This window comes from Myotis daubentonii, chromosome 11 (genome assembly GCF_963259705.1).
Source record: "Myotis daubentonii chromosome 11, mMyoDau2.1, whole genome shotgun sequence".
NCBI lineage: Eukaryota > Metazoa > Chordata > Mammalia > Chiroptera > Vespertilionidae > Myotis > Myotis daubentonii.
Genome location: NC_081850.1, coordinates 48,778,535 through 48,799,259, shown reverse-complemented (window position 1 = coordinate 48,799,259; position 20,725 = coordinate 48,778,535). Strand labels below are relative to the sequence as shown.

The 20,725-nt window shown below is 39.6% G+C and overlaps 1 protein-coding gene across 6 annotated transcripts in view; it reads left to right on the top strand.

Moving 5' to 3' along the window:
- Positions 1–20,725, top strand: part of SLC28A3 (solute carrier family 28 member 3) — a 53,697-nt gene that overhangs the window by 6,181 nt on the left and 26,791 nt on the right. For 5 of the 6 annotated variants that reach the window (XR_009447642.1, XR_009447641.1, XM_059657049.1 and 2 more), the window contains exon 2: positions 18,982–19,077. Coding sequence is in view for 3 of the 6 variants with exons in the window: in XM_059657049.1 (XP_059513032.1) it covers positions 18,982–19,077 (96 nt within the window). In the remaining 3 variants the exon portion in view is untranslated. Of the gene's footprint in view, positions 1–3,975; positions 4,133–18,981; positions 19,078–20,725 lie in introns of all 6 variants that reach the window. The other variant, XM_059657050.1, reaches the window with a different exon arrangement.

Below are 20,725 nucleotides of genomic sequence, written 5' to 3'. Positions count from 1 at the left end.
AAAAACATAGTTCTGTCTTCTTCCATTCAAGCTGAGTAATAAAATATCACACAGACTGGGTGACTGATAAACAGAAATTTATTTCTCACAGTTCTGAAGTCAAGATTAAGGCAATAGCAGGTTCTGTGTCTGGTGAGGACCCACTGACACTGAACTCAAGTTCGGCTGCCGCTTCGATAGCCAACACTCAAGAGACAGATGCTGATGTAAGGAAAGACACGGTTTATCCAAGTGCCAGCAGCCTGAGAAGAGGGCAGACTCCCGTCCCACAGACCATCCGCACATCTCAGTGCACACGGGGTTTTTATTAGGAGGGAGAGAGAAAGCAGAACAAATAACTAAGTGGTTAGGGGATTGCCAGTTCTCTACTGTAAGTTAGCACAGTCCATTCTGATGATTATCTCAAAACTGGTCAAGGGAAGTTACAGTTTTTATGGTTGAGAGTCAGCACGTCTCCCAGAGCCAGACCATCCAGTTGCTGGAGTCAGCCTCCTCCCTGAAGCAAGTTCCAGCAACTCCTACACACATATGCTGCTCATCCGTGGGATGAACACAATTCATCTTTAACAAAAACACTTAACAGAAACAATGTTAAAAGAATAGAGGGGTGAGTTACCCTACCTTCTCAGAGACAGCCGTCTTTTTGTTGTGTCCTCACATGGAAGAAGGATGCAAGAAAGCTCTCTGGGGCCTCTTTTATAAGCGCACTGCTCCTATACATGAGGGCTCTTCCCTCATAATGCCATCACCTCCCAAAGTGTCCTCCTCCTACACCACACTGGGAATTAGAGTCTCAACAGATGGATTTGTGGGGGACGGAAATGTAAGACCATAGTAAGAGCCTCGCATACAGAATGAACATAAGCATGTAGCCTTTGGTGCTGGGGCAGGGTAAGGAGAGTGGTGAGTCAACATTTCTAGCTTCAGATGTCAACTTGGAAGTTTATTAGAAAGGAAATCCGGAAATAGGGTTGGAGTGAGGAAGAGAGTGAATTCGTTGTGAGGCCTGTTGTTTGAAATTCAGGTGATTTCTACGCCTGGATAAAGAAGGAGATGAAGCAGGAAATGGATGCAGAGCTGCACTGGAGCCTAGAAGGAGGCATCATCCATCTGGGGGCCTCCTGGAGGGAAAGCTGGGAGGCACGTGTGTTGAATGAGCAGAAAAACTGGAGAAGTCAGATGGAAGGGTCAGAAGGGTCGGGGGAGCCAAGGGAAAAGAGAGCTACCAGGTCAACAGCAAAAACTCCCCTGGGGAACAGAGGAGCACCTAGAATGAGATCAGTTCATTTGATTTGCCAATTCCTTGTGATGTGGGGGAGAGGGTAGGGGCAGTTTATGTCATGAGTGGGAGTTAAGAGACTGGAGACAATGAGGGCAGAAGGAACATTCCTTTGACTGAGAGAACAGAGGAGAGAGAGAGAGACGGGCTCAGGGGAGACAAGACTGGGGTTGTAAGTGGGGAGAGATTTTATTTAATAAAACTTTTTCATTGTGAAATTGACATGCAGAAATACACAGAACCAAATAGACAGCTTACTATAAAGTGCCACCCAGGTTAAGAAATAGGATGTTGCCATCCCTCCGCTCTGAGGCCCCAACTGCCAGCCTTCTGTCATAACCGCCGCCCTCCCCCAGGGTCACAGCTACCCCAGCTTTATAGTCATTGCTTCCCTGCTTTGCTTACACTTTAACTTCTAGTTATGAATCCCCAAGCACCACCATTTCCTGATTTTTAACTTTTTGCAAGTAGAAATATACAAGAAAAATGCTTTGCTCATTGCAAAATGTTTATATGGAAGTAAGCAAGCTGAATCATTTTATAACTGGCTTCTTTGATCCAGCTTAAAATGTCTAAGATCTGGCTGCTTCCGTGTTGCATGTAAACTGGAGTTCATCCACTTCCATTGATATACTGTATTCTCCATAAATATTACACTGTTTATTTTTACTGTTTAGTGGACAGTTAAATTTGGCGCTTTCGGGAGCTTTTATAAACAGCAAAGCTATGAATACTGTTGTACATGTCTCCCAATGCCTATGTAACAAGTTTATTCTGGAGTTATATCTAAGATGTGGAATTGCTAGGTTATTGGAAATGCATATATACTAGTATGTTTTCAACTTTAGCAATAAGGCCAAACCGGTTTCCTAAGTGGTTTTACCAAGTTACACTCCCATCCACAGAGTGTGAGTTCCTATTACTCCACAGCCTCACCAGTATTGATCTGGCTTTTAATTTCAGTGATTCTGGTAAGTGTATGTATAGTAGTATATCACTGTTAAACAAAATTATAATTAAACTTAATTTCTGTATGTTATTGGCCATTAGATGCCTCTTTTATGAAATGCTGGTTCAAGTCTTTTGCCCATTTTCTTTACTGGATTTTGTCCTTTTTTATTGATTGAAGAGAGTTCTTTACATGTTTCAAATACAAACCTTTTCTCAGTTATATGGTTTGCAAATGTCTTCTATCACTGAAGCTGTCTTTCACTGGAATATTCTGATGAACAAAGTGAACTACATTGAGTCCCATTTATCAGGTGTTTTTCTGTTTAAATATCCTGTTTCAGAAATCTTTTCCTTGGCCCTGGCTGCATAGCCTAATTGATCTCCCAATATGCCAAGGCTGCAGGTTTAATCCCCAGTCAGGGCACATACGAAAATCAACCAATGAATGTCTAAGTAAGTGGAACATCAAGTTGATGTTTTCTTTCTCTAAAAATCAATAGATTTTTTAAAAATATTTTTTTCCTTAGAGAGAAAAAACTAATAGTTGCCAGATGGGAGGGATTGTTGGAGGGCTAGATGAGAAAGGTAAAAGGAAGAAGAAGTACACATTGGCAGTTACAAGCTAGTCACAGAATGTCAAGGACAGCCTAGGGAATATAGTTAATAATATTGTAATAACCATCTATGGTGCCAGGTGGGTACTAGACTTATCTTGGGATTACCTCATAAATTATATAAATGTCTAACCACTATGCTGTATATCTGAAACTAATATAAAACAATATTCAATGTGAAATGTAATTGAAAAATTTAAAAAGAAATCAATTCCTAACCCGCAAGATCATGAAGATGCCCTCCCATATTTTCTAAAAGCTTGTCCTTGCTTCTACATTAAGGCTTCTAGTCCCCTGAAATTGATTTTTATGTATAGTGTAAGTGGGAGTCAAGTTTTTTGTTTTTTCTACCTGGACACCCAGCATCACTTTTTTAAAAAACCCATCGTTTCCCCATTTGAAAAATACCACATTTGCCAAGTCTTCATATTTGGGGTATGACTTTTTAGAATAGAGTGACTGAAAGATTTTTCCAAACTCAATGGAGGTGGAAGGATCCAGAGAAGAGAGAGAGGGACAGCAAGAGAAGTCAGATAAAGTTCAGAATTTCCAAGGGTGAAAATTCAGGCAAGTTTTTGAAAGAACACCTTTATGGAAGATGGCCCTCAGGATCCCAGCTCAGGTTGCCTTGTGCTCATGAGGAAATCAGCTGGGTGGAAACCACTTAGGAAAGTCTGGAGGCAAGACCAGACGGGAAATGTGCCTCCATCCTGCTCACACACAGAGGAAGGCTGACCTGCTCCGTGAATTGTCTGGTGTGCCAGCCAGGTATGGAGAGTTTGTTCAATGGAGGTTAAAATTTGAGAGGTCATATAAGCGCAAGAACATTGGCGTGGACTTCTAACCCAGAATCTTTGAATATAATAGTTCTGAGGTTGGAAGAAATTATGCAAAGTGAAGAGGAAGGGTATTGTTTCTCCAACACACTAGTCAGAGAGATCAACGTAATCACACTCAGGTTATTAAGTAGGTTTTCACATAGTTCAGGACAAGCTTGGCTGGAGCTATCAGATGCTTTTTCCCCCCTATCAGTGAATTAAAACACAGAAAACCCATGACAATACAGTACTTTGCTTTTGTGAAGGACATTTAAAAAATTGAAAAAATTGCATTCTCTGTTTTTTTCCTCAGCTCTGTAGGATCATCTCTAGACCTACTTAATTCTAAAGGAAAATAACCTGCATGACTATAAACCATGTCATTTCCATGACATCTCAGAGGGGATGTGCTTAATGATTTTGTTTTTTCCTCATTCAAGCATTCCTGAAATGATTCCCTTCAAAAAAAGGTGTGTGTGTGTGTGTGTGTGTGTGTGTGTGTGTGTGTGTGTGTGTGTGTGTTGGGGGAAGGAAGGGCACTTACTCATTAGTAATTAAGGCATTGGAATGTGGCATAATAATGTGGATAAAAGTAGATATTAACTGAAGACTAACTAGGACAGATCTGTCCAATATGTATGTATAAGCCACATATGTAATTTCACATTTTTCTATAAATTCATTAAACATGTAAAATGAGCCCTAGCCAGTTTGGCTCAGTGGATAGAGCATCAGCCTGTGGCCTGAAGGGTCCCAGTTTCAATTCTGGTAAAGGGCATGTACCTGAGTTGCAGGCTCCTGACCCTCATAGGGGACATGTGGGAGGCATCCAATTGATGTGTCTCTCCAACATTGGTGTTTCTCTCTGTTTCTACCTCTCCCTTCCACTCTCTCTAAAAATCAATGGAAAAAATGTCCTTGGGTGAGGATAAAAAAAAATTTTTTTTAATTAAAAAAAAGTAAAATGAAACAGGTTTAATTAATTTTAGCAATATAGATTATTTAACCTGAAATAATAAAAACATTATCATTTCAACCTGCGATTAATGTAAAGTTATTGAGATGCTTTCATTACATCCTTTGTTTCATACTAAGTCTTTAAAATCCAGTGTGTTTTTATACTTAACAGTACACGCCAATTTTAATGCTAAATTTTTATCAGAAATACTTAATCTGTATTTAGGTTTCATAAAATGTATAGTTGAAAAAGTAGATTCATACCCAAGTTTCAAACATACTTAAATGTTTTCCAATGAATGAATCTCTCATGTTCATTTTAAAATTTAAATTAGTTAAAATTTAAGTAAAATTGACTTTCAGGTTCTCAGTGGCACTAGTTACTTTTCAAATACTTAGTAGCCACATGTACTGATGACTCAGGTAATATACATATTTTTTGGTTTGGGAGGATACAGAAAAAAATCTGATACTACTTATCACTTGATCATACAGATTCTCCCTTGTGGCATATCTGACTTTTCTATTTAAATCTGAGGTTGTTGGTGACATTAACAGGATGGTGGGGTAAGGACCTCCAAAGCTCTCTTTCATAAAAGCAACAAGAATGCTGGGGGAAATTGTCAAAATCATTTTTTTAAAACTCTGGAAAATAATCAAAGCCTCATAGCAATCCGGAGAGTGTCTTGTGTGTGTAACAAAACTAAATTCCAATTAGAACAGCAAGCATTCTGGTGTCTTAATTTCCTAGTCCTATTCCACTCTCCGCAGACTCAGGATGGTCTTGAAAAACAACTCTGAAATCACAATGAAAACTAGCAACCTAACAGCCTATGGAGGGGGCAAAATTCCCAGGTAACTGCCATTATTTGACCTGTCTTGCAGTTCCTTTAGAAAATCCCACAAGGCTTGTCTGTCTTTGATCTGACTTACAGCTCACCCACCATGATTTCCCTGGAGCCAACCGTTAATAAAGGCATTTACCTGAAGCAGTGATAACAGTTGGGGGCTGGGGGGGGGGGGGGGGAGACCTATAACAAGTAAAAAGATTGGCTTAGTAATCACACACTTCCAACATAGAAAAGTCCAGGAAAAATTTTTAAAAGACCAATGTGAAAGAGAGAGAGAGAGAGAGAGAGAGAGAGAGAGAGAGAGAGAGAGAGAGAGAGAGAGAAACAGAAAAGATAAATTACTTACACCAGGCAAATCTGAACGTGTTACTTTACTTTTAATTTGGTGACCTAGCCTTAGTGGTCAGGCCCTTAAAGGGCAGGAATAAAGCTTTCATTTCACAGTTCCTTAATTTAAAATGAGGGTGGTGGTGCTCGCTGACCCATCTTATCCAGACACTGCTGATGTTGATGAGAAGCTGGGCCTTGGGTGCTAGCCAAACTGCTATTTGTCAAATTTAAAAAAAATAAAATAAAAGGTGGGAGTATTTGGAATTTTATATAGAACAGATTATTGTGAGCATGAACCGGAAGTCCCTATTGTGCCACAGAGCATAGGATTCTTTCTTCAAATTGCAGGTTTAGGCAGACAGAGTGCAACATGGTTTTCACTCTAAGCCGGGATCTGGATCTGGAGGTGTCTAACTGGACTCCAGGCATGGGCTAATGTGTTTGACTCGGGAGCCACTTACAGCCTTGGCGTGTCTAACTGTTCTTCCTTTAAAAGGGAGAGAGAGAGGAAGAAGATGCACACTGTGTGTCCTCTGACAGTAAATAAAGATAGAGGTTTCTTAAGAAAGCCCTATGAATCACATGGATAAGGAGCCTCCCAGAGTGGTCAGGAACAAGGTAGATGATTACTAGGAATGATTAAATCAGGAAGCAGGGAAATGCACTGGGAGACTTCTTAATATTCATTCGTTTCCTGGGTTTGCAAAGTCAAGGCCCTGTTTGCTTCTTTTCCTCCAAGAGCCAAAATTCTTTGACATAAACCATGACATTTATTGATTCAACAAATATGTATTGAGCTCTGACTTAGTGCCAGGCATTATGCAAGGAGATGGAAATAGAGCACTATTGTTTGATTAAAAGCAGTTAATAGTGGCCAAGTCGTACAATGCAGAGTGAATGTGAGCTCACCTAGGTTGAGGGTTGGAGAATATTTCTCAGATATTCCAAATGAATCCTTACAAGTCTTCATTCTCTCCCTCATTTATTCCAAATGTCCATTGAACATCTACTCTGTGATAGGTGGAAGGAAATACCCAGTAGAGCAGAAGTAACTCCCCAAGCTACCATGTCAAGAACCACTTTTTCCATATTGCATCGTGTGGAGAAGGCAAGGCCTGACTGGGAAGGCAAGAGAGACGTGAGCAAGGAGACAGAAAGGCTGGTGAAGACAGGCACACAGGAGTAGAGAGGCCAGTCAGGTCTGATTTACCTCAAAATCCTGGTCCCAAGGATCCAAAACCAATGATATGGTTTAGGTTTAAAACTAAATTTCTATACTGTGTGGACTCAGGAACATTTCAGGGGGAAAAATAAAACTAGCCTGCCGGCTTATAAGGGGCTGTAACTCCTCCATGAAACATGATCAGAAAGTAATTCATTAATGTGAGGCAAGGCTCTTTACACCATGAGGAAGTGTAGGTCATAATCCAGAAGGGGCCAGCACAGATATATCTGCTCTCCTTCCCCACTCTCCATTGCCTGACCCTCCTGACACGCTCATCTTCAGGAGCATACCAAAGTTCCTCACAGCAGCCTGTACAGTTGTGCAGTTGTCCACTGATGGGTTCTACTTCCCTGTCAGTGTCCCGCCCTTTCAGTTCTATTACTTTACAACTTTGCTAGCATTTAAAGAATTTTTATTTTTCTAATTCAAATTATTGCATCATGAGTTTCTCATCACCCAAATCCATTGGTTCAGGAACATTGGCAAGGAGAAAGTTGGTTAGAGGGCACAGGTCTGACTTGTGCAGCCATGGAGATTTAAAATAAAGAATTGTTGCCCGCCCAGAGTAGCTCAGTGATTGAGCGCTTACCTATGAACCAGGAGGTCCCCATTCAATTCCCGGGTTGTGGGCTTGATCCCTAGTGTGAGGCATGCAGGAGGCAGCTGATCAGTGATTCTCTCTCATCATGGATGCTCCTATCTCTCTCTCCCTCTCCCTTCCTCTCTGAAATCAACATATATATAATTTTTAAAAAAATAAAGAATTGCTTGAGTGAGGGCCCGACCCATGCAGATAAAGGAGATGGAGAACAAAGGTCCAGTTGCATGGTATATTGGATCTAGCAAGGCGGGGAAAGAGACAAAGGCACACAAAGCCAACAAAATGTTAGGCTTCCTGTTGGCCCACATGTCCACTTCCTCATTCCCCTGTAGACCATGAGATCTTTAGGTCAGAGAATGGGAACAAAGAAATAGAGGAGGAAAAATTTAGAAAGCACAGGTGGGAATAAGAGGTAGCCTGTAATGTTCCAAGCACTGACTCTACTGTATGTGGAAATGACAAGGGGGCTCTCATTAAAGAGGAAGTGGGAGAATGAGGGGAAGGGTGTGGCCAGGAGTGTGATGGGGAGGGGGAAGGGTGACAGGCCGGCACAGATGCTGAGGCTAAAAGCCACATCCTGAACGAATCATGAGGACAGCAAAATTTTGATCCCTTCAGATTACTAGAGATTTGCCTTTAAAAACAAATCAGAGAAGGAAATAAGACTAAGGAGAATTAATAGATTCAAAGTGATTATATACTTGTTTCTTTTCTTTCTTTCTTTCTTTTCCTCTCAACTGTAGGAAGATATTTTGCTAGTAAGAGTATTTCCAGTTCCCTATGGCTAAATGGGTTGCATCTTTGGACTTTCAAACACAAGTTTACTCCAGTTAACCTGTAGAAACAGTACCTTGAACCTTTTAATAGTCCTTACCCTACTATTTAAATAATCAATTGTATAATTTATGATCAACAGCTTTTTTTCTAAACTCTCTAAGAACAGGAATCATATATGAAATGCCAACAACCAGCACAGTAGGTGCACAGTAAATACTAATATTTGTTAAAGGAATGACTGAGAATGCCTGGGACAGAGCCTCAAGGAACTGTATGTGACAATGAAGGTTGAATGGAAAGGTTGATATGGTACAAGAAAGGGAGAAAGAGAAGTCTGAGTGCTAAGAGGAAACTAGCAAAACATGTTATCACAGAAGTCAGGGACAAAAGTATTTTAAGGAACACTTAATACAATGAAAACTGGATTCAGGGAAATGGAAACCATTGATGATTTTGACAAGGGTAATCTCCATAGCATGGTAGGGGTGAAAGCCATACTAGAATGGGTTGAAGAATGAATTTGAGGCAAAATATGGACCTAGTGTCAGCCCATTTAGGCTGATATAACAAAATATCATAGACTCAGTAGCTTATAAACAACAACAAAATATTTCTCACAGTTCAGGAAGCTGGAAATCTAAGGTCAAGGGCACCATGGTGGCAGTCTTGTTAGGGCCCTCTTCCTATTTCACAGCCAGCACCTTCTCACTGTGCCCTCACATGACAGAAGGGACTAGGGGTCTCTGTAGGGTCTCTTTTATAAGGGCACTAATCCTATTTATGAGGGTCCCACCCTCATAACTTAAGCAACTCCCAAAGGCCCAACCATCTAATACCATCATCTTTGGGGGTTAGAATTTCAACATAATGAATTCTGAAGGAACATAAACATTTAGACCATAGCAAGCAGTAAGGGTAGAAAGAAGACTGGTTTTTAATGGGAAGAGAAAGGATGCTTATCTATGAATTCTTGGCTTCAGGGTAATAAAAAATTGATAAAGATGCAAATATTAGAAAACAAGGGAAGGAGGGATTGAGTAAGGTAGTACGTAGAGAAGCACAGAGTGCTGTGCCTATGCCTGGCTCAGAGCAAAAAGTCCAGGCACTTGCATATTGTTCTTGTGATTAGCTTCTCATTGGGTGTCTTGAGACTTAGTTCTGGCCTTCTCCCTCTCAAACATATAGTAGAAATCCTTACAGGAGTATTTTTCTTTATTCAAACAAATCAGACTAAGTCAAAGAAAGACAATAGCAGGAAATTAGAACAAGGCTTAAAGAATCACACCTTATCAAACACAAATTATCAACACAAATACCAAAAGCATAATAAGAGTGAAAGGCAACCCAGTAGGATAAGGTCAGTGATGTTTTGGAGTGTACAATTCTATTTTTATGTGACTTTTAGCTAGCTCCAAGCTCTAAAAACTCTGAATGTAAAAAAGAAATAAATACACATACATGCATTTGGAGGAACTTAACTCCCCTATTGATGATGACTGGGATAGGGTGCGATGAGCAGACCACTCTATTATAAAAGTATACATCTCTCTTTCTAATTAATAAGCAATTTGAGGGGGTGATACTTCAAGGCTTTGTGAATATCCAGTTTCCCACACACTTCACTTGATGGTTTTAGCAACCAGTTATTACTTGGGATCTGTAAATTGATGATTTTTCATTTCTTCAATATTCCTTACTTCACATTCTTCTGAAAAGAATAGATTTCCCTTTTTTGACTTGCTCTCCCTTTTTGTTTCATGAGAGACTAAAATTCCCTTTTATTCAATATTTTATAATCAATTATCAATAATATTTGTTTCAACATTTTATTATGAAAAATTTCAAACATACAGAAAAGTTAGATGAATTTCGTAGTGAGCACCTCTATATCCACTACCTGCATTCTACAATCAATATTTTGCTGTATTTGCTTTCTCACATATTTACTCATCTATGCTACCCTCTATCCACCCATCAATCCATCTATTTTTGACACAAGTTGCGGATACTTTACTCATGTTTTTTACTTTTGATTCTCAATTTGTGTCAAACTTAGCCAGCAATCTCAGAACGCTTTTTGACAAGGATTGAATTTATTTACTAGATATAACCATCCTAGACAATATATGAAGTAAACATTTATAGTATATAAAATTGAGACCATGACTTAGCATATTAATGCTTTCTGTTGTTGTAATTGTTAATCCTCACCAGAGGATATCTTTTCCATTGATTTTTAGAGAGAGTGCAAGGGAGGGAGGTTCAGAGGGAGGAGAGAGAAACATTAATGTGAGAGAGACACATCGATTGGTTGCCTCCCAACCAGGGGTAGGGATCGAACCTGCAACCCAGGTACATGCCCTTGACCAGAAATCAAACCTAAGACCCTTCCCTGCTCAGGCTAATGCTTTAACCATTGGGCAACACCGACCAGGATGAATATTAATACTTTTAATCAGGTACCTGCTTCCAGAGCCAACATACTGCTGCAATCAGAAATTGGGCAAGCATTGGCCTTCATGGCAGCTGAATTTTACAGCCTTAGTAGAATGGTGCCATCAAGTGGACATTTCTTGCAGCGACCACTAGCGTGGTCTGGCACCTGAATTACATTGGTTAATTTATATTTCATCTTCTAAATGGAACTCGGGACTCTGATGAAGTCAATGGAAATCAGCCTCACACACAATTAAGCAGAATGCTTAAACATTACTCACTTGTTGTCTATTTCAAAAATCTACATGAAGACGATGCTAAGGCCTTTACTCCTGGGTATTACTTGATTCCCCCCACTTATATTTATGAACAGATCCATAAATGAAACCAAGATATTCAATTACAAATAAGAAAAAAGATCCATATTCTCCCAGATGTACCCATTTATAGTTACCTCATAACTAAGAGATACTTTGGGTGAAGGAAGGGTGGGACTTCCACATAAGTCTGAGGGGGGGAAAGGACACATTCCATTCTATTCCACAGACCACGAGAAGGTAGAGCCCCTAGTTTGAAATGAACGTTCAAGGTGCAAAAGCACTGTCACTCCATGGGGTTAATACATACAAGTAGTAAAAAGAGTTCATATCTGTTGCAGATATCTCAAAATATTGAAATTATCCCTCATTATTTTAATATTTTAAAATTATCTCAAGGCATTGAAATTAAGGTAGTTACTAAAACTTCTCACTGGACCTTGTTGGGTTTTTTCCTTGTTTTTAAATGTGTTGATAAAGATTCATATACACTATTCCACCACAAATTTATTTTAATAACTACTTCAATGTAATTGGTTTTCTTTGAATCCTATATATTTCATTTCGTGTATTTTAAAATACCTAGAAAGTGGTCTAGAGGCTCCACTACCTATCCTGCATGAGAACATTTCCCAGAAGTTGCTCCCAGCATCAACCACACTGGCAGAACATTATCAACGTCACAGGGAGCCTGAGAAATGTATCTTTATTCTGGGAAATCTTAGGCTCCATAAAACTCAGAGTTGTGTTTTTAAAGGAAAGGAGGAAGAATAGATTTGGGGACAACTAGCAGTCTTATCGGGGTTATAGAGCTCAATAGATGTTAATTAGATTCCTATTATTCATTATTATTTTGTCTTCCTTATCTTCACCTTTGCCCACTTGATCTGTCATAGACAAAACTCTTTCTAAATGCATTTCTAGATATTTCTGTGTTTCCTTTATGTTAATCTATGCCATTTGTACATCTCAAAACATGAGATTGTATCCCCCCCCCCCCCATTGCTTCTTTTTGGACATGTTTATTGTTTGGGGGGGAGGGGGCGTTCTGTATTCAGCTTTGGTGGCTTAAGGTCACGACCACTGCATGTTTCATCTTCTTGGATCATCTTCAGTATATGCTTGTGGTGTGTTTGCTATATGACTCAATCACATCCAGTGATTGATTTTTCAGGTATATGTGTTTGCTCTTAGCTCCTCTCATCATATTTTATATTGTGCTTTTAAAAAATCTTTTCACTTTATGGTTTATATCCTTTATTTTTGTTTGGTTTCTACTGACGACTGGTGTGTTTTTTTTGTTTGTTTTGTCTGAATGGTTCCTTCATAACCAGCTTAAGACTATGAGTAATACAAAATTGGTATGTTTTCCACCTTCCATAATTTCTTTCTTTCTCTTCCGCCACTTGATTTTAACTGAATATATATCGTGTAGTGTTTACCTTTTTATCTTAAACACAGCTATTTATAATCTCTTTCAGCTTCCCAGAAATTAACAGATGAGGAAATGGTACTTTACCTGTGTACTTCACCTTCTCCCCCTTCTTTCCTTCTCCTTCAAGTAGTGTTCTGATCATCTTTCTATCTATCCCTGACAGAGAATGTTTAAAATTTGTTCTGAGATCCCTGGAAATGTTTTTTATTTTACTTCACTAATTAGATCCAAAATATATTATCACTCCTTTTGCCATAATTTCTCCATCTACCATTTGTTTGGCTCAAGTTCTTCCTCTAACAGTGTTTTCAAGAAAGGTCATAGAAACCATATTCTATGAGTATATGCATACTTAAAACTTTTTATACTTATTTTAAAATTTTTCAATTACAGTTGTCATTTGCAGCAACATGGATGGACCTAGAGCAGGGGTGGGCAAACTTTTTGACTCGAGGGCCACAATGGGTTCTTAAACTGGACCGGAGGGCCGGGACAAAAGCATGGATGGAGTGTTTGTGTGAACCAATATAAATTCAAAGTAAATGTCATTACATAAAAGGGTACGGTCTTTTTTTTCAATAGTTTTATTCATTTCAAACGGGCCGGATGATCCGGCCCGCGGGCCGTAGTTTGCCCACGGCTGACCTAGAGGGAATTCTGCTAAGTGAATTAAGTCAGACAGAGAAAGACAAATACCATACGATTTCACTTATATATGGAATCTAAAAAACAAAATAAATGATTAAACAGAAGTGAACTCATAGATTACATTTATTTTTTTAACCTGATGATTGTAAATCTTTCATTTTTCTCCTTTCGGGACAGAACTCTGCCACTTTTCCCTTTTTCTTACTTGGTTTTGTTTGCCCCAAGCTCACATGATCACAAGGGGAGAATGTTGCACCCAATTCAAAGCTCCCTTCAGAGCATTCAGAGATGACAGGGAACTGTGGCCAGGCAAGTGTAACAGGGCATCCCAGGCTTACCAGGTGGTTTCAGCCCACAGCACTGCTGCTCCCTACCCAGTCTTCAAACCTTACCGGCCGGCAAGAAGAACAGAAGGATCGCAGGGAGGAAGGGTCTAGCCAGTGCCCATTAACTCACAGTAAAGATTACATAAACCCAAGACCTGTGCCAGAAGGTTACATGAACCAAGAAGGCCAGGAGCAATAGATAAAGATCAAAGGCTTCTGGAATATTTCTCTATATTGCCTTTGGAAGTGCAATCCTTCAAGGGACAGCCCATGCAATTTAGAGAACAACATTATAGAGAAATTGCCTTAAAATATTTGACATTTATAGCTTTGGGGGAAAATAAATAAATAAATAAATAAATAAATAAATAAATAAATAGGGGAGGAATGATCTCAAACAATTTGGAGAGATCAGATTCACAAAACAGATGTTGACTTTTACAGGCCAAATCTTAATAGAGAACAATATGACTATACTAGTACATGCCACAGAGCAAGCAAGCAAGTGCCAAACTAAACCATAAAATTATATAACATAATAGTCAATGACCTCTATGAGTGGCTCTGCAACAGCTACACAGCCCCACAGGCAAGTAATGAGTGCTACATTCCCATATAACAGGGCACAGGGCCTCAAAATATTAAGGCTGGATTTGAACCCAGGGCTGACCATGGAACCCAAGCTTTATATTGCAATGCAGCATTAATTAATATAGGTAAGTTATCAATATTCCAAACAGCAGTCATCTTAAGGCATATGTTGAGCCACTCCCTACAATCCCTTTACATGGCATTTTGGAATTAAGTTACTATTTGAGGCAGTTGCTCTAGTCTAGTCTCATTCCACATTCAGAGAAGTGAACACAGAGAGGTTACATCACTTGAAGAAGCTCCGAAAAACAACAGAAATTAGAGAAGTATTTCTAACACTTTTATTTATATACCTAAGGCTTAGAATATTAGAACATAAGGTAACCTTGTGGAGAAATAGAGAAAGCAGTCCTATACCATTTGGTCTCTACTTAATTGTAGAGACACTGTTTCAGCTGCTACTAAAATCAGCTCAACAGCCCCTGAGAATATCTTCTCTATTCATTCAAAAACAGTATCGAGCATTTCTATGTCTGGGCACATGATATTCAGCAGAGAACAGGGGACAAAGTAAAGATCTGGCTTCTTAGATTAACAGGCGAGTGGGTGAAATATATAGACTTTAACAGTCCCAAGTTCAACTAACACCATATCCCCATTTTGATCTGGGGATTGAGACTTTGACATCCATGGCAATATTTAAGGCATCACTCCTTCTCAGTATGTTCCATGTTGACTGTTTCTAGGAAGATTGCTTTAAAGGTATACAGAGACGTGCAAATGATGGCTAGACAGATACATATATACATTCATATACACATACATATACACATACATGCATAATACAATAAACAACTTTAACCACCAATCTAAATCTGTTCTGGTGGTATGCCTTCCAGCTAAGATATATTATCAAACACCTCGTAGAATTCACTGTGAAGTATCAAGTGCTAAAACCAGTTGAACATCTTCATAGCAACTCCTCAGGTTCCATGTCCACATTACATTTGCCCACTGGGCCGTCCCCATATTCCATAAACTTACATGATCTGTGTCCCACCAGGGGTCAGGATGAAAGTCTCCCTGGGGTATCAGTTGCCATTCTTGCCCCAGTCCTTAAGCCCGGCTGTATCCCCTCTGCCATTCACACATTCAGAGCAACGCCAGGCCATAGCACTTTCTATAGAGAAGGGGGAACAGAGGCTCTCCTGTCACAATAGAAAAATCCTGGTCACAAAACTGAGAAATGGAAGCCACATTGTGAATTCTGGGCCACCGTGGTGGGAGAGACTGAGTGAGTGGAGCAGACATCTTGGAAGGAAACAAAATGTCAAACTAACCACAGAGACATGACATGTCCACAAATGCAAGAGTGTCCACTCACATCGTTTAAAGATAGAATCTACTTAAAATCAGACTGTACCGTGGGGCTTGAAAAATTCTGGCTTGAGAAATGACTTCCAGAGCCCAAATTTGTTCAAAAGGGGCCGCGAGCAATTCTGGAATCTTTCACCACCTCTTTCATTTCTACTCTTGTCTTTTAGGTCTAGGGTCAAATCAAGTTTCCTAATCAAAAGGGAATTTACTTTGTAGGTATACCACTGTGTCTACATCTCTCCAAAGCCAAAGGGCCTTGGCCCAAGGGCGCAAAACTCTGCAGACACAATGTGGCCTGAGATCCCATCTCAGCTATTTCTGGTTGTGCAAACCACGTCAAGTGATTTACTTATTTTTGCTTTAGTTTCTTGATCTGTAAAAAGAGGAAACTTTTTACAGACCAGGAAACCCATCTCACAGGCCTCTTAGGGTCAAATAATAAAACCTTTAAAGGGTTTAACCTAGTATATCAGGCTAGGTGCAAATAAAAGCAAAACCCAAAAGAGACAAAAGGAGAAGTTTGTTTCCTGCGGATTAAAGGCTGGAAGTGGGTAGTACAGAGCTGGGGTGGGAGCACTGCTCAAGGCTCTCGGGGACCCAAGTTCCTCCCCACCCCAACTCACCACTCTGCTATCACTAGGATGGGCCCTTGTATTCTTGGTCCAGATGGAACCATCCACACACCAGGCAGCAGGACAGGAGAAAAGATCAAGGGGACAAAGAGTACCTGCCACTTCTACAGACAGTCCTCGGGTTACGTCCGATTCGACGAAGGTCGTTTCGCGGTTATGTGGCCATCTCCCATTTATTTATTTAAAAAAAAAGTTCCGTCATTTTGACGTGTGTACATATGTGCTTTTTTATTATTATTATTTATTCACCACAAGTAAAGGTCAGGAATTGTTATCTTTCTTTTAAATTGTTTTTACTGTTTCACTTCATTACTGCTGTGTGTGCTCCATGTGAGTGGCGTAGGTGCTTATGTAGGTGGGTTCCGACTTAAAGGTGAAAATCGTGTTATGTCGCGCCGCGCCGTAGGAATGGATCTCCGATGTAACCCGAGGACCTACTTACTGTACTTACATTTCCTTGGCCAGAATCTAGTGAAATGGGACTCTAGGAAATGTAGCCTTTATTCTGGGTGGCCGTGTTTTCAGCTAAAATTCTATAGAAGGGGGCATCACAAATAGATTAGGGGGAGGGAACAATTTTAATAATTTCCTATATGCTAGAAGTTATAATATTGTTTAGAAACTGAATACAAAGAAGAAATCAATAAAAAGGTCTCTGTCCATCTGTACTCCCCATAACACCCACTGTGGGCCTGTAGTTGCTCCAGCAGCATGGAGAATGCAACGGAAAAGAGAAAAGCCCAGGCACATGTACTCCTTGGTCAAGGATCTGCGCTTCAGAGGGGCTCTATCCAGAATCATCACCCTCAGGATTCCAGCAGTGAACGTTGATTTGAGAAATTAAAAGTGTCGTGCTGCAAACTGTTTAGAAAAGCTCATACACACACACACCCCGAGTTGTAACTCACTCTGTGGAGTGACAGGTTTGCACTTAGAACACAGTCAGGACTGTAGGAGTCCAGGAGACTACTAAGCTGCTAGTTATCTGAATTGCTAAATAGATGGGGGAGAAAAACAATGGGCTCAGAAGTAATTATGAGCCACCTATTACAGCCTCACAACTCCAATTTGAAAAGAAGCTGAGAAGCATGTGTTTTAAGGGTTATTTTTCAGGCACCAATCAACACCCACACAACACTCCCATTATTTCTGTTGGAAATCCTCAAATAGGATGCATTTTTCTTCCTGAAAATGCTAAAAAGCTAAGATGCACACTCTCCTGGGGGTAAAACAACCCCATTACATGTTACAAAATACATTCAGAGGTACCCTTGTCATCATTCATGCCACTCTGCACCCCCACCTCATACACCCCCCTCCCCCCCCCCCCCCCCACACACACACAGACACACACACCCCTTACTCTTTTTTTTTTTTTTTTTTTTTAACTCTGAAAAGGCAGGCTCCACCCTTGTGTTTCACAAGGAAGCTTCAGATTCTGCCACCAGGTGGCAGGAATAATCAGCATCGAGAAGCTGAAGTTCCTCATGGAACCGGAAAATGTCAGGATTCTGGAAGGAACCATGAGAACACCCAGTCGAAGCTGTGTTGTGTAAATGGGTGGACTGAGGCTTACAAAGATATGACCTGCCCAGGGTCACACTTGTAATTAGGGACCCTGAGGACCAGCCCCTTCTGTTACCTGTGTCCCATTTTTCTACCAACTCCAGTTGGATTTTATTTTTAATGTTTTATTAAAGAAAATTTCAGCATCCATGAAAGTAAGAATAGTAAAATGAGTCCCTAAGTACACATCAGCCAGCTTCAGCAATTAGCAATATTTTGTCATCTTTTTTTATTATACATATTGTCCCTGCACACCTATCAGATTTGATAGGAAATACCAAGAGATACCACATTGCTGTACCAGTTAGTGCAATATTAAAATCACTGTGGCTTATTAATGTAACAAATAATTGTTAGTGTCTGCTAAGCACAAGGAATTATGCTAAAGTAAGATATAAATAGCTAACACAAAAGAGCATTTTGGCAACAAGACTTATGCATAGGTCATGTATGTGCTGGAAGTTAGATTTTATGTATGTGCTGTATTACAGAGGCTGCAGAGAAAAAGGAGGTGGGAATGTAAACTGGTATAGCCACTATGGAAAACAGCATGGAGGTTCCTCAAAAAATTAAGAATAGAGTTACCAGATGACCCAGCAACCCCTCTTCTGGGTATCTACCCCAAAAATTTGAAAACATTTATTCACCAAAACGTATGTATCTCTACATTCATTGTAACATTATTCACAATGGCCAAGACATAGAAACAACCCAAGTGTCCTTTGATAGATGATTGGATAAAGATGTGGTACATATATACAATGGAATACACTCAGTTGTAAGAACAGATGAAATATTGCCATTTGTGACAACATGGATGGACCTTGAGAATATCATGCCAAGCAAAATAAGTCGGAAAGAAAAAGTTAAGAACCATATGATTTCATTATATGTGGGATGTAAAACTGAAAGCAACAAATGAACAAATAAGAAAAACAAACAAAAACATATACACTCAGACAACAGTGAAGTGGTTATCAGAGGGTAGGGGATGGAGGGAGTAGGAAAGGGTAAAGGCTATCAAATATATGGTGATGGGAGATGGTTTGACTTTGGGTGGTGGGCACACAATGCAATATGAAGATCATGTATCATAGAAATATACACTTGGAACCTATATAATCTTATTAACCAATGTCATCCCAATTTTAATAAAAAGAAAATAAAGTTTTCTAGGCACCACTCATTGAAAGAACATATATTTGTTTGGCTCTGAAATTTTATTTTTGCAAATTGTACTTTGTTTTTAGAATGAAGAGGACATTAATAAAAACCAGAACACATCAGGAAACAACTCCATAAGGAATAGAGTTGTGCAAAACAGCAAACATGTAAATGCCAAACAGGTATGGCCGAGATTGGTGAGTGAGTCTGTTACCATGGTAACCACTGTGTGACAGCCACCTGAGAGCTATGGGGACAGAAAGCATGGTGCTCAGCTGGCACTCAGAGGAATGAGTTAAGAGGTAATTAGAGTGTATAAAACCAAGTCATGAGGAAAACATTCGTGCCCAAATAAAGGTCTTGTTTACATACCTGTCCTCAGAATTCTCTGATGGGGAGAGTACCCAGGCTTTCTCTGACATGTCACTACTACAGGTTTCAAGCTCCATCCTGTGCAGAAAGCATGGGCTTAAACAAAGGCATTTTAATTTTAAGGTAAAGGAGGCAGACAAGAAAGATTCTAAGAGATGGTTGTAAAACTGTGTCCATCAAGCCCTGGGGCTCCTCCGTGACACCTAAGTTACATAGCAGTCCGAGGCGCTCCATCACCATGCCACTTCTGTTTCTCTTATATGTTGGATCTGGGTAGGATCTCATTTGAAGAAAGCCTTCTGCTATTAAAAGTGAGCAAATTCTCCCTGTCAGTCATCCTTTTTTGTTGTTCTTTTTAGTAATTCTGCCTCTATAGTAATTGTCTACTATGGAGCCATTTCTTGGGGGATAGTTATTCTCATGATAAAAAGAATAACTTGTTTGAATTAGTGAAAAAAGAGGAAAATTACTGCAGCAAAATTTGGAAGACAAAAAAGTGACCTGTAATTTCAGAAAAAAAATCAGTGCATGGCCTAAACAAAAGCATTTCCATTTTAAGGAAAATCTTGTAATAAGGCAAATACTATATACATCCACATGCATATGTTACCTAATTGGGATCATGCTATACATATTATTACTGTCTATTTTATTTACTATATTATAAAAAAGTGTCCATTTCACTAAATATTATTCAACAAAAAAAGAGAAAACAAGACTTCTGTCTACATAAAACCTGCATATGGATGTTTATAGCAGCTTCATAATCACCAAATCTTGGAAATAACCAACATGTCTTTCAGTGGGTGAATGGTTCAATGAATTGTGGTCCATCCAAACAATAAAATATTCTTCAGCACTAAAAATAAATGAGTTGTCAAGCCTTGAAAAGACATGGGGGAACATTAAGTGCATATTACAAAGTGTAAGAGGCCAATCTGAAATGGCTACATAGTGTATGATTCCAACTCTATGACATTCTGGAAAGGAAAACTATGCAGACAGTGAAAAGATCAGTGGTTGCCAAGAGGGGAGGGAGAATGAATAGGAACAGGATTTTTTTTTTTAATTTCTTTTTTTTTTTTTTTATTAGTTAAGGAACAGGATTTTTAAGGCAGTGAAATGACTGTTTACGATGGTTGATACATGCTATTAAATACTTGTCCAAACCCATCCTACATAATAAAATCATAGTATGCAAATTGTCCCCTCAACCAGGAGTTCCTCCAGAAGTTCGACCAGGGGGGCGGGGCCTGCCAGGGAAAGGGAGGAAGTACCAGGCCAGCAGCCGCTAGGGACCCTACCAGTGCATGAATTTCATGCACTGGGCCTCTAGTAGAATATAAAACTGTTAAACAAAGATCTTTGTGGCCAAAAGATTTTCTGAAAGAAAGGGTTTATTGAGCCGTGTGCCAGCCCAAAAAAGGACCAGATCCTGGGGCACCCAGACCAAACCAC